This window comes from Atractosteus spatula, chromosome 23 (assembly GCF_055471065.1).
Source record: "Atractosteus spatula isolate fAtrSpa1 chromosome 23, fAtrSpa1.hap1, whole genome shotgun sequence".
NCBI classification, from domain to species: Eukaryota; Metazoa; Chordata; class Actinopteri; order Semionotiformes; family Lepisosteidae; genus Atractosteus; species Atractosteus spatula.
Genome location: NC_142728.1, coordinates 8,878,194 through 8,891,788, shown reverse-complemented (window position 1 = coordinate 8,891,788; position 13,595 = coordinate 8,878,194). Strand labels below are relative to the sequence as shown.

At 41.1% G+C, this 13,595-nt stretch overlaps 1 protein-coding gene across 10 annotated transcripts in view; it reads right to left on the bottom strand.

The window, feature by feature from the left end:
- Positions 1-13,595, bottom strand: part of rapgef1b (Rap guanine nucleotide exchange factor (GEF) 1b) — a 90,831-nt gene that overhangs the window by 20,357 nt on the left and 56,879 nt on the right. For 5 of the 10 annotated variants that reach the window (XR_016094748.1, XM_088940570.1, XM_088940571.1 and 2 more), the window contains 4 exons: positions 10,647-11,162; positions 8,791-8,993; positions 4,452-4,616; positions 2,159-2,512 (listed from right to left, as the gene is read on the bottom strand). Coding sequence is in view for 9 of the 10 variants with exons in the window: in XM_088940570.1 (XP_088796696.1) it covers positions 2,159-2,512; positions 4,452-4,616; positions 8,791-8,993; positions 10,647-11,162 (1,238 nt within the window). In the remaining variant the exon portion in view is untranslated. The remainder of the gene's footprint in view (positions 1-2,158; positions 2,513-4,451; positions 4,617-8,790; positions 8,994-10,646; positions 11,163-13,595) is intronic. The other 5 variants (XM_088940575.1, XM_088940576.1, XM_088940577.1 and 2 more) reach the window with 2 other exon arrangements.

The window sequence follows — 13,595 nt, the reverse complement described above, 5'->3', positions numbered from 1 at the left end:
AGACAGAAACTCCCTTTGATTGCATGAGCGTTGTGTCCTTAATGCTGCTGTCAGTCTCTGGATCTGACCCAGAGAAACGTCTCTCCAGGCCCTGAAAGGAGAAGTGCCTGTAGTTGGCATTTCTCATAAGCTTGGAGTGGCATTAGATTCTAGACTTTTGTTAACCTGCAAATTACTCTTTACAGACACCATTAGAGGATAGTCCTACTTTGAGCAAATCTTTTTTACAGGTAAGTCTGTGGTCATAGAAAAATTTAAAGTAATTGCACAAACACACTGGGACCTGTGTGTTAGCTACAGTCTGAATTTGCAAAGCACAGAGCTTTAATAGGGAAGCTCATCACAAAGTGCTTCTTTGACATGAAAGTTATTCCAGGAATGCTTCCAGGTCAAGAACCCAGCAGTTCAATGGCTGCATCTCAAGCTGATGCTCTTTGCAGACATTTGCCTATGAGAAGACAGCTGGGACTGTGGTCAGATTCATGAATGGGTAGCTTTGAAGTCCTTAAAATAGGACTGAGCAGGAAATAGCGGGGTTATATTCAGTTACAGTGCATCTACGTCGGTTAACAAACGCTGTCGCCTGACGTCCTTTAAAAAAGCACATTCCATGAAAGAAATGTAATGGGTTCAGCCGTTTCTAACACAATAAAAATGCTGGTTATCTGACAAGAATATTAAAACGAATCTGTTTTAAACTCCAGAGATCATAAGTCAAGACTGCAGGTGTTCATCCTATCAAAACAACAGAGCTGCCTTATCCCACAGAGAGCTGTTTAAGTGCTTCCACGATAAAATCATAACTCAGAAAAACAAGCCTATCGCCTTCAATATAAAATGCCCTGCATTATTCAAAAAAGAACTGAAAGTTCCCTATAAGCACACGAGTGTTCAGATCAAGTTGAACATACAGTACAAGTTAAAGGCTCCCAAAACTAATGTGAATTCGTTTAAAAAATACATTTTTTTATATTGCTGACTACTGAAAAACAACAGATCTAACAGTAATCCTAAGGCCATAAGTAAATGTTATGTTTGACCTCTTTTCTACGTTACTGTATAGTATTCAGTCTTAACCACTGCCTTCTATGAACTAGCAGCAGCAATGCATGCAATTAGTCCTACAGTTTACATGCAATCTGACAGTATGAAGTCTCCAGAGCAGCAGTGAAAACTTTAGGTGGTTATTCATACATCTATAATACTGTCACAGCTGCTCTAAAGTGACTTGTTCTACCAAAACAATCACACCTGTTTTCATATCTAGCGGGGTTTTTAGTCACCTCAAGCGTAAGAAGCAAAAATGGTGACCCAACCCAAAGTGAATAACCAGAAGAGCTTTAACGTGTGCAGCATCAAGCATGCACTCCTCACTGACACCCCTAGTAGTCAGGAATTCAGATTCCCACCCTGTGTGACTGAAACCCCAAGGATATGAGAACACATACTGTCACTGTTAAAATGAAATGATCGCAGGAAACGGCAAAGGCTTCAAGTTCTCTACTCGGTCCGCAGAAAAGGTCTACTAAATAAGATATTCCATATTTGGCAAAACCTTGGCTACCTTATCCCATTTCCCTTCCATTTTAAAGTTGTTTTTTTCTGTCATAGCTCTTATAATGTTATTTCAATTGTTTATAGGGAAAACACGTCAGTCTCATTGCTGGATCAATATTTAAAATAAAGACTACCCCCAAAAGGAGAGCAAAATGGGAAAGTTGTGCTGGACAAAGATAGACATGTTTTTATAAATATGGAAAGGTATGAGCTTTTAGGTTAGGTGGTTGTGTTTTTCTTGATGTCTGATCAAAGCAATCGCTGCTGTCCTTGAAGACAAATTTTATATGATCTGTTTACCCAGATGAAGGAGCATACTGTGTATCTTTACATATACTTAAATTTGAAGACTGAAGGAGCAAACTGTAAATGGCATTTGTGGTGTTAGAAACAAAAAAACTAATTTTATTTAACAGTTGAGAACATTCGTTTTTTTCAGCATGAATGAACTAGTAGAACTAAACGGGCAGGAGAGGTAATACAGACCATATAGATCTTCTCACTTGGACAAGCCAGATCCACTGTAATCAGACGAGCTGGAAAAACATCCCTTAGTGTCTACAACTATTCGAGGGCACATCATGCCCTGGGAATCGCTCACCGGTGATTCAAGATGGGCAGAAAGGGAAGAAGGCTCAGGCATCCAGATGGGACTGTCCGAAACATTAGGGCCTGACTGGCTGGGAGGGGGCTGGGGCAAAAGTGATTGGTTGGAGAGAGGGTGGTGGAGCCACCACTGGCTCAGGAGGGTGGGGTCGAAGAAAGGCTGGGCGAACACTGATTGGTGGAGGAATGAGTGTGTGGCATGAGGGGCGTGGGGCCAGGCCATCGCAACGGGTAGAGGACAGGGAACACAGGGAGGGGCTGCCAGGGTGAAGGAGGGGTAAAAGGAAGGCAGGACGAGAGGGAAGGGCAACTCTTCAGAGATGGAGGGAGGAAGAGGTGTAGGCGCCAACTTTGGGGGCGAAAAAAAAGAAAACATAAAACAGAAAATTAAAGACACAACACGGGGGAGGGGGGGAAAGACAATGCAACAAAAAAAGAAACGATGAGACATGAGCGTTGTCAACCATTTCCTGGACCCGAGTCAAACACAGATTAAAACTCTGCCCTCTCAGTTCTGTCTTCTAGAAAATGTCATTAATCTCGCTGTTCAACAAGTAATTACCCAAAGTCTTTTCAACTGTTAGACAATATTTGAAACTTGATTACAGAAAGGATTATACGCTTCAAATCCATACAAGTAAAAGAAAAAATACATTTTTTGCTCAACATACTTTACTTAAAACTGAAAAAAACTTCTTTAATGGCAGTTTCTAAAACCTGACATAGATTTCTAATTAGTACCTACCTTCAGCCCCTAGTTTCTTCTCACAGCTATTACTGACAGTAGGAAACTGTAAGGACACTTCTCTCTTACATAATTTTGCAACGCTGGAGTGGGATCTTTGAGAAAGGAGTTTCTGGTTCAAAAAGTCCTGCTCTCCTTACACTGCACATTTGCAAATTTAGGTACCAGAAACAGATATAGTAAAATCTAAATTATACTAGGTTTTGCTTTGTTTTCTGAAGGCCAGCTACACAAGCAGTAATACAGCACAGTTTCCATGACACCTTGAACAAGGGCGACAAGGGGATTAAAAATGGCAAAACACTGTGCATCACTGTGGATTGGTAATAAAAGAAAATTTAAAACGCAGAGTAAGACAAGATGACAGCTAGACAGAAAACAGGTTGCAAAGCACATGTCAATAATGAAAAGCCAGAAAGAAAACTAACAACAGGACACAAAGCACTGAACCACCATCTCATCTTTGACTCACCACATAAAAAAGCAGATACCTATATTTCCTTGCAAATGTATCCCAAATTTCCCATTCCAGTCCAAACCTTAAATAGGCTGACAGTTTTACTGGAACAGATTCCAGTCCCACATTTCAAATTTCAGAGTGGTCCCTCTTTCCATGTTTTCCCAAAAGACCAGATAATGCAAGAAACAAAAACTAAACCTTAATGGTCCTGGTTTAATTCTGCAAGCAGGTGAACTGTTTTTTTTTTCAAATGTACTCGAATTAAAGTAGTAAATCTAATGGATGGCTGTTTAAAAAAAACAGCATCTATTTAAAAAAATAAAATTTCAAGGTCATCCTCTTCCTAAACACTGAAGGGGTCATTTCCCTAAAATCTTGATAAGCAGGAGAATCTGGAAATAAGATATTTAAACTGCACCTGTATCTGTATATTTACCTCTAGAGGTATAAATGACAGTACAGTAAAACAAAGGACAAGGACCAACCCTGTTCAACAGCATCTGCGTAGCTGGATTAAAAACGGATTAGCTGTTGAACCATGATCAATAATTATCTTTTTTTTGGAGACTTGTCAGCACAAAAGCATCATCTTGTGCTGAAAGCAAGTGGGGAAATTCTGGTAAACAAGGAGTTATAAGGAGCTGATGGAGATTATTATTTTGGCAGACTGCACGGCCACAGCCTCTCCTCAGTTGCATCCAAACGTTAATTTAATCTTTGGGGAACTCAGTGTTCTTTTCTCCAAATTCACAGGAGAAAAATAAAATCAATGTGGCTTAAAACAATAGGAGCAACTTTAAAAAGGCTGAGATATTTACTTGGAGTTCCATTAATCTTGACTTATTTTTCTCTCACTGTGCAGTGTTTGCACTCAGGGTAATGGGCTCCTTAAAGAGAAATGATGTTTTTCCCCACTCTTTGATTACTTGGCTTGGGATGTGACCCAGGGCACTGGTAACTACCTGCACCAGGGCTAGCATTCCCATTGCAATATGGAGGACAAGATGACACCACGAGCCAGCAGACACAAGCACAACAGCACAGGCCACGGCCCTCAGGGCAGACAGACAGGCCGAGACTCACCGGAGGCGCAGTGAGGGAAGAGTGCCGGCTCAGGAAGGAGTTAGAGACGGACATGCTGAGGCTGAGAGCGGAGCTGGCATCCTCCACCGCGACAGTAGTGGGATTAGAGTGCTGAACGTGACAGGAGAGAGAAGAGGAGGAAGAGGAGGAGGCAGTGTAGGAGGCCTGCAGGACAGAAGCAGAGAGTGCAGAGACAGAGGAGGGGTGGAGAGGGAGGAGAGCAAGGCACAGTTTATTCACCTAGCGGTACGCCAAAGCCAAGAGCCGGGATTTCTGAGCAGCAGCAGGCACAAAAAAACCCAACAGTGTTTTGTTCATTTCTAGGTTTTCTTGAGGAACTAATTAACAATTCCAGAAAGAAAATACATTTTTTTCTGGAAACATAAGCCACTAACTGGAAGGAAAATCAAACCATTTGAACCTAATTTCATAACAGAAGTGGAATATTTTCTGCACCCTGCCCAATAATAAAGGTAAAAATCTAGATCTGCTGTTGAAGAGTAAGAAAACATCCAACAGCAGCCTTCAGAATGGAAAAGGCAATCACTTAAGACATCTTTGGATACCAAGTGTGAAACCTGAAAACGAATTTTAACAGCTTTTAAAGTTTTTAAAGGGGTAATGTTGTAGATATCATACTCACACCCAAGTCGTTCTAGTTTTACAATGAAGAATGGCATTTTATTTGCTCAGTCTCAGCTTGTACTTTATTAGAAATTAGAAACAAAGTTGATAATCTCTGTACCACCGTAACCTGAGTACGCAACTGTGTTTAGCCGGTTCACTATGTGGCGCTGTGACAACGGCAGGCCTCATTCTGGACAAGCTGACAATGAAACGTAGACAAAATAGCCTGCCAAAGAGAGACGTCCTACTGTGTTAGGGGGGGGAAAAAAAGGATTTGAGCCCTTTTATTGTTCTGAAGAGAAAGCCAACTGGAAAGTGACAATTTATTTGAAAAGGTGACAAGTTCTCCCCAGCTTGTCACACTAAAAACAGAATATTTATTTCTAGCTTCCTGAAGAATAATCAGCACAAACAAAAGACGCACAGCTCATGTTCCAGAGAGAGGATTTGAGTTACTCAGCAGGTAGAGGAACAAGCACGTGCTGAGATGCTACAGTGATTATTTACATTTGGTATAATGCTTGTCTATGCATCTACTGATTATGCACATTTTTTAAGCAGACAAAAAAACTGAATTTAATGGAAGAAATCACTTGGTGGAAATCTATCTACAGAATCCAAACGGAGATGCATGTGCATCTGCTGAGGACAGAGGGAAGGCTAGAAAAGAAACAGAAAAGGCTGAGAACAGGCAGTGCATTTTAGTCGACGGCTCAAGATTTGACAGATATGGTCGTGAAGGCTCATGTCACAAAAGGGTGTCAAACCATACTACAGCACATGAGCCACCCTTCACGCAGGACGTCACCTGGCTGAAAAGAAACAAAACCCTGTATAAATCACCTTCCGAGAAAGACGGATCGCCAGCCAAGTTGAACTGAAATCACTGAGATAAGGCCATGTCAATTTTCTTAGCATTGCGTTTGCAAAAATCAGCACTTGTCTTCACCCTCCTCAAAAACAAGCTAGAAGAGCTCTGTATGGAGCACTGCATGACAGTTCAAGCCTACATGAAACAAAAAAAGAGCACAGTGTGTTTAGGAGACAGGGCTGGGTGGCTTTTCTACCAAGACTTCACTCATCAAGATGGACAATCGCAGAAATAGATGTAGTCGCGTGTTGCTGAATTACAATTTTGGGTTGTGTTATATTCCCCTTTGCTTTTTCCAAATGAAGATCAAACCTGTGTGTATCTTTATCTGTTGCAAAACAATGTGGTCAATGAACTTGGGGAGCAATATCTGACTAAATATCATGCTGCCATTTGCATTTGAATTTGCATGGTAATACCAGTTATGTTTAGAAAAACCTTTGGTCCAGTTTGAACTGCATCTTAGAGTGCTCTCACTGGAAATTTCATTTAGAGAATTTCCTAATTGGGATATTTAAAACCTCAAAAAAGCCAACACCTATTAATTCTATTTCCTTTGCCCTTTAGAAAGTGTAAATTACTATTCTAAAATCTTTAAACCCATTGCAGATTTTAGGATTACGGCTTCCATTTCTGAAGGAGTAAGAAGGCACAGAAGCTCTTGTATAAACATTAGACAATAATCAAAGTGTACCCATCTCAGAGGAGGTTTTAAGCACTCTTCAATACAAAATAAGAAAAACTAATTTTTGAAAAAGAATTCAGCAAAATTAAGATATAAGGAATACAGGATGTATATTTTAAATAAATGGTTTACAACAAAATAACATGGCCCTGTAGGCTAAGCCTTTTGCAATTACAGGAATAGAAAATGTAATAATAATGGACAGACAACTTAAACCCAGGAAAGGGAACCTCTTTTTAATCACAGCAATGTATAAGCTCATTAGCAAAGAGCATTTGTCATTACTCTCCACTGATTTAATTGGGATAAGGGCCACAATAATCTTTAAATGGTCGGAAATGTTTAAAGAATTAAGATAAAGCGCTTTCACAAGGGTGTGCCTTAAAGCTTCAAGATACACTAAAGACACATCAACCACACAGGCAAAAAACTGGTAAAAAAAACACTGAATGAAAAGGGGGAGGGAGAGATGTGAAAAATTATTGAGCCGAAAGAGAAACCGAGTCTAAAGACAACGCATGTAATATTTTGCTTCTTTTCCGATCACTGATGTCTGTTATTTTGGTGACAAAATAATAAAACAAAGGTCAAGTCTATGGCCCTCATTCAAAGTGCACACTGTGTTCTGTTCAAGACAAATCATAATCCACTTCACTAGTAGTGTAAATCTTACCAGCAGAAAAAATGTAATAATTTGTGGGGCAAAAAGTGTGTGACAAAACCCTTTGTATGTTCTTTGATACAGGATGAACTAGATCAGAAATCTACCTCAAGTGTAATCTAAGACCCAGAAAGGAGCCAACAGAAATTGAAAACATCTCATGATGTTGAAGAACTGCTTACAACAGACAGCAGGTGCACAGAATTTTAAGACGATTTTTAGGCCACAAGCTGGTCCCACTTCAATGTGTATAAAGGATGTTCTTCACTTCAAATCATTCTTCCATTACATGACAAACCTTGCTCTAAGGGTTAAAGGGCATTCCCTGGTAGTGTCAATTATCCATTTTGGAATTACTGAGGCTGCTGTGAGGAATTGTTTAAATATAAATTTCTGAGGTTAAAAAGCATATTCCAGCCCTTCCAATAGATCGCTTTTAAGCACCTGACGTTTAAAACACCACTAGCACCTGAATATAAACCTTTAACCATTTTTTATTTTTCGTCTTTCTGTAGTGAAGAAAGTAAAGTTGCACACAATGACATATTATATATCTATAGATTCACAATTTTCCAGAAAAAAATAAAGACCAAGAGGGATCCAAAGACCTAAATAAAAAAACAGCTAAGACGTGAAATGCCGACTTTTCAAAAAATTGCACAGATAACTAACCACAGTGTATAGCTATTGATGTACTATCTTGCTGTGTTATCTGTGTGAAGACCTTTATTCTGAAGGGTTATTTCCTGCTCAAAACATCACTGCTCATTTTGAAAGCTGGCAAATAATAATATGTCACTTTCCTCTGCGGAGTGACTTGTTTAAGATTACATAACCTTTGGTACGCCTAAAGAATTTATTCATTCATGTGCACATCTCACAGCGGAGAGTGACTACAGTTGTAATTTTGTAACTCTTTCCAAACACCACTCTAAAAATAACCCTGCTGCCGTCTTCAGTGGATCTGCTTCAAACAATTGTTCACAAACTCAGACCTGGTTCCTAAAGGAAAACAACTGGATACTCGTTGTCAAATTATCCCAAATATTCAATAAAGAGAAAAGGACTGTTTGAATTAAAACAGTTTTGCGTTTGGTGAGGGCCAGAAGAGTTTCTTCCCTTTCCTGCCAGCCTGAAACAGTTTAGTTCTTCTTTTCCCACCAAGTACTGATTAATCAGTGCAAAAACCTTGCAGCTGTTGTTTCAACTGGAAGTGTTAATCATCCAAGCTGGTGTCACTGTGACCCCCCAGCAGTGTTTTCAGTTGTATGCAGTTCCCTTCAGCTTTGTGATGCTGCTGTTGAAACGCCCAGATGACTCATGTCTAGCGCTCCAGACGATCTGCTGGACTGATATTCACTGATATACTCACTGATACTCACCCGTACACAGAAAGGGTGGGATTCTTGTGCAACACTGCTAGAGCAGCTTGGCGCTCCCCGAGACGCCGCCCTGCCCGTGGCCTGCTGTGTCTGCTTGCGGGCGCGACACTCACCAGCTGTCTCTGCTTGGGTGGCAGTGCCGGGGGTGGCTGAGGCTCGTGTACGGAGTCGGTGCTGCTGAAAGAGTCGTTGAACCCGTACACCTCCTGGAAGCGCTTGTTCCTCTGCTCGTAGATGCTCTCACTCTGAGGTGTTTGGTAAAACACTGATGGCTGGGGCTCGGAATAGTCCTCCACAAACTGCATGTACTTCAAGACTGAGGAAAGCACGATGAGAGAAACAATGCAGTGACCAGTTATCGAGTGTTTGAGCATCAGGGATTTCCAGAAGGATTCAGCTATAGCAGGAACAGAAGCTATAGCAGGTATGCGTGTAGGTACCGGGAAAACATAAAGAGGAACATGAGAAGGGAAGGCACTGCCTGAAAAAAAGAACCCTTTTCTACGTGCTCATTCAATCTCAGATGTGTTCATCTTTTCCAGGGACAGGAAGTCTAATCGCAGGACACCCAGTACAAAATGAAAAGGAAGTTGTTCAATAACACTGACACAATACAACCATAAAATTAATTTAATTAAAATACTTAAATTAATCAGGGCTTATTTGATTATGAACTGACCTTCTAGGAACAAAGACAGTCGGCTAAAAAAAAACTTGAAATGGGGTTATTCAAGTTCCTCGCCAGGGCAAACCCAACAGCCCCATTGCCTGGGCTACTCTACCTCTTCTGGTTTTCTTATACCAGAGAAAGTCAATAAGCCAACAGGAAATTACATCATCCCCCAGAGCTTTTCGACATGCTCTGGAGTTCATTTCCTGCATAGCTGAGGGAGACTCCTGCTCTATTCACCGAGAGATTTCCCATATTTCACCAACAAAGGCATTATTCTGCATGACCTCACTCCGCTGATATTACCATTTCCCCGATCAGCCTCCGCCCCCAAAGTTATAGCTGGAAACCCAGCTGTGTATCTGGATTAAACCCAGCCAACTGTTTATCGGTAGCGACTGAGCAGGGATACAGAGAGCCCGCTTAGGATCAGAAATACCACACACTGGGCACAAATAGGATAAGAGAAAACGGTCACAAAGAAGGGTTGTAGAGTCTCAGAAGGCATAAGGGGTTGTAACGATATACTCTATATAAATAGGAAGATTAAGAATGACAAACCACACTACTCTCTGTATAAAGGACTGCTGTAGCTAGGTATTTTAGCTCTTTTTTATATTAGTTAATAGAAAATGAGCTTTTCTCTAATTACTTAAGGGAGCATTACTGTATCGTCCACAACAGGACCTGTTTCACTCTTAGGTAGCCAAAACAAAAACGAAGCAGAATCTGGAAGAGCCGACTGCAAACGTGTTGTAGCTTGTTGAGTCTCCTTCCTCTCATACATAGTTAAACTTCCTATTAATGAATTAGATCTGCAGGCTTTGGCATTAAATATGCCCTGTGGAGATATCAACCATAATACCACAGCCACATGTAGGAAATTCTCAGACTTTTAACACCCCACTATAAAGCAGCAGAAAAGAAATATCCCCCTCAATGGGACTCCGAGGTCAGTGTGCTTATATAGCTCAGTACAAGCTCATGACAGAAATCCCTTATGTGGTGCTTTCCTATTAGATATTACCTCCAACAGCACATTTCAATTGGTTATAAGGAAATAAACATGTCATTAAAACCTAGGAGCCACAGTAGTTGACAGTGTAATTGAATCTCAGTACAGGAATTTAAGAACTTGAACCCAATATCACATTACTAACAATTTTTCCTGTGGCTCTGTGCTAATGTCTGAGCTGTGCGTGCGTAAATAATGACCTTTAAGAAAAGAAGCACATATGAATCGGATACCAGCATACTCCAGGGATTCTGTGAGAAAATCAGAAACAAACACACACGTACTGTGCCTGCTCTTCTTCTCCGGCAGAGGGGGCGGGCTCTCCGGGATATCCGACGTCTCCAAGGCGCCGAATTCGGCTGGGAAAGCGCCGCTGTTGCCCTGGGGATGCGGGGAGACAGCCGTGAAGACCGGGAAGGGGGGCACGGGCTGGAGGTCCTCTTCCGAGATGTTGTCGTACTGCGAGGGGTGGCGCTCGTAGGAGACTCGGGAGCCCGAGCTGTCGGAGTGCGAGGAGGCCTGCGAGGCGGCGCTGCGCCGCTTCTTTTCTGGCAGGGCGGGGGGACCGCCGGCAGAGGCCGGCTGGGGCGAGGCCTGCGGCCCCACGGAGCCCCAGTACTCGGGGGGCTGCGTGCTGAAGGGGGAGGTGAAGTGCATTATAGGGCAGGGGGAGGATGACTCATTGTGACACTCCGGCAGAGGGCTCAAAATACCCCCCACCAGCGCCTGAGGAATCTGGTCAGCGTTGGACAGGTCCTGGTGTAAGAAGTCGTAGTCCGGGTCATAGCTTTCTGTGTTATCTGAGGGACAAAAAAGAACAGTGAAAGGTACAGCCTACCCAGTGATCCTACATCAGCAGAAATGCAGAAGTACCCTTCTCCTACACAGGTCAAAATATTTTGTTTGGGCTTTTCAGTCCCGTTCTTATCTGATACGCACTCCCTCACAAAAATAAAACACCTATCCAAAAAACTGCTTTACCTCCTCTGCACTCGCTTTATCGCTGTAATCTTAATGGTTTTTTTCCTACTTCCCCTTTTTCATGAAAGATAGCGATCTGCTCTCAAAATTAAATTTACCCAGCCGTGAACCTCAGCTCATGTATTCGTCTCCTCATGATGTTCTCAAGCTAAAGGTATTTCTTATTTTGGTTTTGTAAAACGATAATGAGGCAAATGTTTCAGACTGCTGGGAAATGAATGTTGTTTTTTCTACTTCTCAAATTGGTACCACCAATGTCTAGGGTTGTGATTAGGATTAGTTCAAATAATTCCAATAGTATCAATTTTGAACCCACTCAAACAAGCTGAGCAAAGTGATTAAATCATTAAAGTCAGTATTGTCATGTTTTTAAAAAAATGAATGTTACACAGAACTTTCAAGCACACTGTTCGTAATCTAAACCCAGAGCATATTTCTGAAGTGAGCACTTTTCTTTTGAAGTAAAAGGCAAGGAGACATGATTTGAAGGAAAGAGGTGACACTATCCACCCCTGAAGCTAGTCCTCCACATTCTTCCTGTAACTTCTCAAGAAAAGAAACTGTCACTGGACAAAGAAAGAGAGAAAATAAGACGACAAGGTCATTAACCAAGAGGGTAATAGCTTAAGAATGCCCCCTGAGCCTTTTTTTTTGCTGTATACAGGAAGAAGTGAGAAAAACATGACCAAAATATGTTTTGCTTTGTGAAGCTATTCCATGACCTACGAAAAATTATAAATCAGGACTTTACCAGAACTACTGGAAAGGAAAAAACTTTTTGTGCATTAACTTGGATGATAACTTGGTGTCTCTGTGGGGGGGGAGGTTGATTCCCTGTCTATTGGCAATGATTCATTTTTTTTACCCCCCAAAAAAAGCCAATTCCATGGGCAAATTCCATTGCCAAAAGGAGTGTTTAGCTTTGTGTAATCCATTTTAAATCACTGAACAATTGCAACAAAGACAAGGTTTTTATGACCCCATACGTGTCCTTCAACGTACCCTGCGAGATGACACTTTTTCCAGTCCGGAACTAAAGCAAGAAGTCAGGCAGCAATGTAACAATAACAGAGGAACGTGAGCAGCAGTCACTGATTCCATTTTTTCCAAGTTAACTTGCCTTACTCTATAGGAGATATCATCTCGCACAGTTCCATGAAGACCAGGAAGCTGAATCAACATACACACACAATACAAGATAAAAAGGAAATTTTGCAAATGCTGCACTGTGATTGCTTGATCTCGGAACGCAATATTTAATTTGCTACACTCTGAGCCAATCTGTGCTAGACTACTGCTTGAATCTTTGCAGCTCTTATAGAGGTGACATCTTGACACAGCTGAGGGACCTTCAGTCAAAATGCATTACCATGAATAAGTGGAAATTCAGGTGAATTGATTATCAAGGGCAAAATGTCAGCTTGCTGAGCTTCTTTATGGCACAACTTCTGGTATTTTTTTAGTCAAAGTTTCTGCACAGCAGACCTGTGTGAGGTTTGTGTTTTTACTTCATTTGTTCATTTACCAAAGAGAAATGAGCAAGAAGCAGGTTTTCTGCAGCAATTATCAAAACTAGGAAATGTATTTCAAAGACTATAATTAACACACAGCCTCATTTTTGTTTGGCACAATTCTAATTTGGCTGAAAATGAAAGTGTAACAATACAAATCCCCTTATATCTTCTTGTTCCTTATTGTTTCATGTACGTACTGTATCATGCTACTGACAGAGGGGCAACAGGAGCTGTGTGGCCTCTTTTGCAAATGTTCTAATGTTCTTAACAGACCTCAAATTAGCATTTTTGTAATGTGTGCTTCCACAGATCCCATTCCTGTAAAAGGGAATTCAAACTTTCAGAAAAGATATGAACCTAAATGAATAGCTATAGGATCTCTGCCCACACACAGTGTCTTTCTAGGGCTGTCATCAGGGGATTGAAGGTGCTTTAGTTACAGATTTTATGTTGTTTATGCCCTGCATTTGAAATGATTGGATCCACGTTCAGGAAGGATCATTTGCTAAAAGCACTTCAGAGTACACCTTAAAACATCTGGTAAAAATATTTTACAAATAAAATGCAGACATTGTCCATTTGGTCCAGGCCTAAAAAACAATTACAAGGCCATAGTTTGGTAAGAATAGGCTTAAATTATAGAACTAAGGGCATGCAACTGAACAAAACAGAACTTTGTACTGATATTTTAACCGTCTAATGAGACTTTAATTGCTAAATTTATGGGGAAAAAATAGC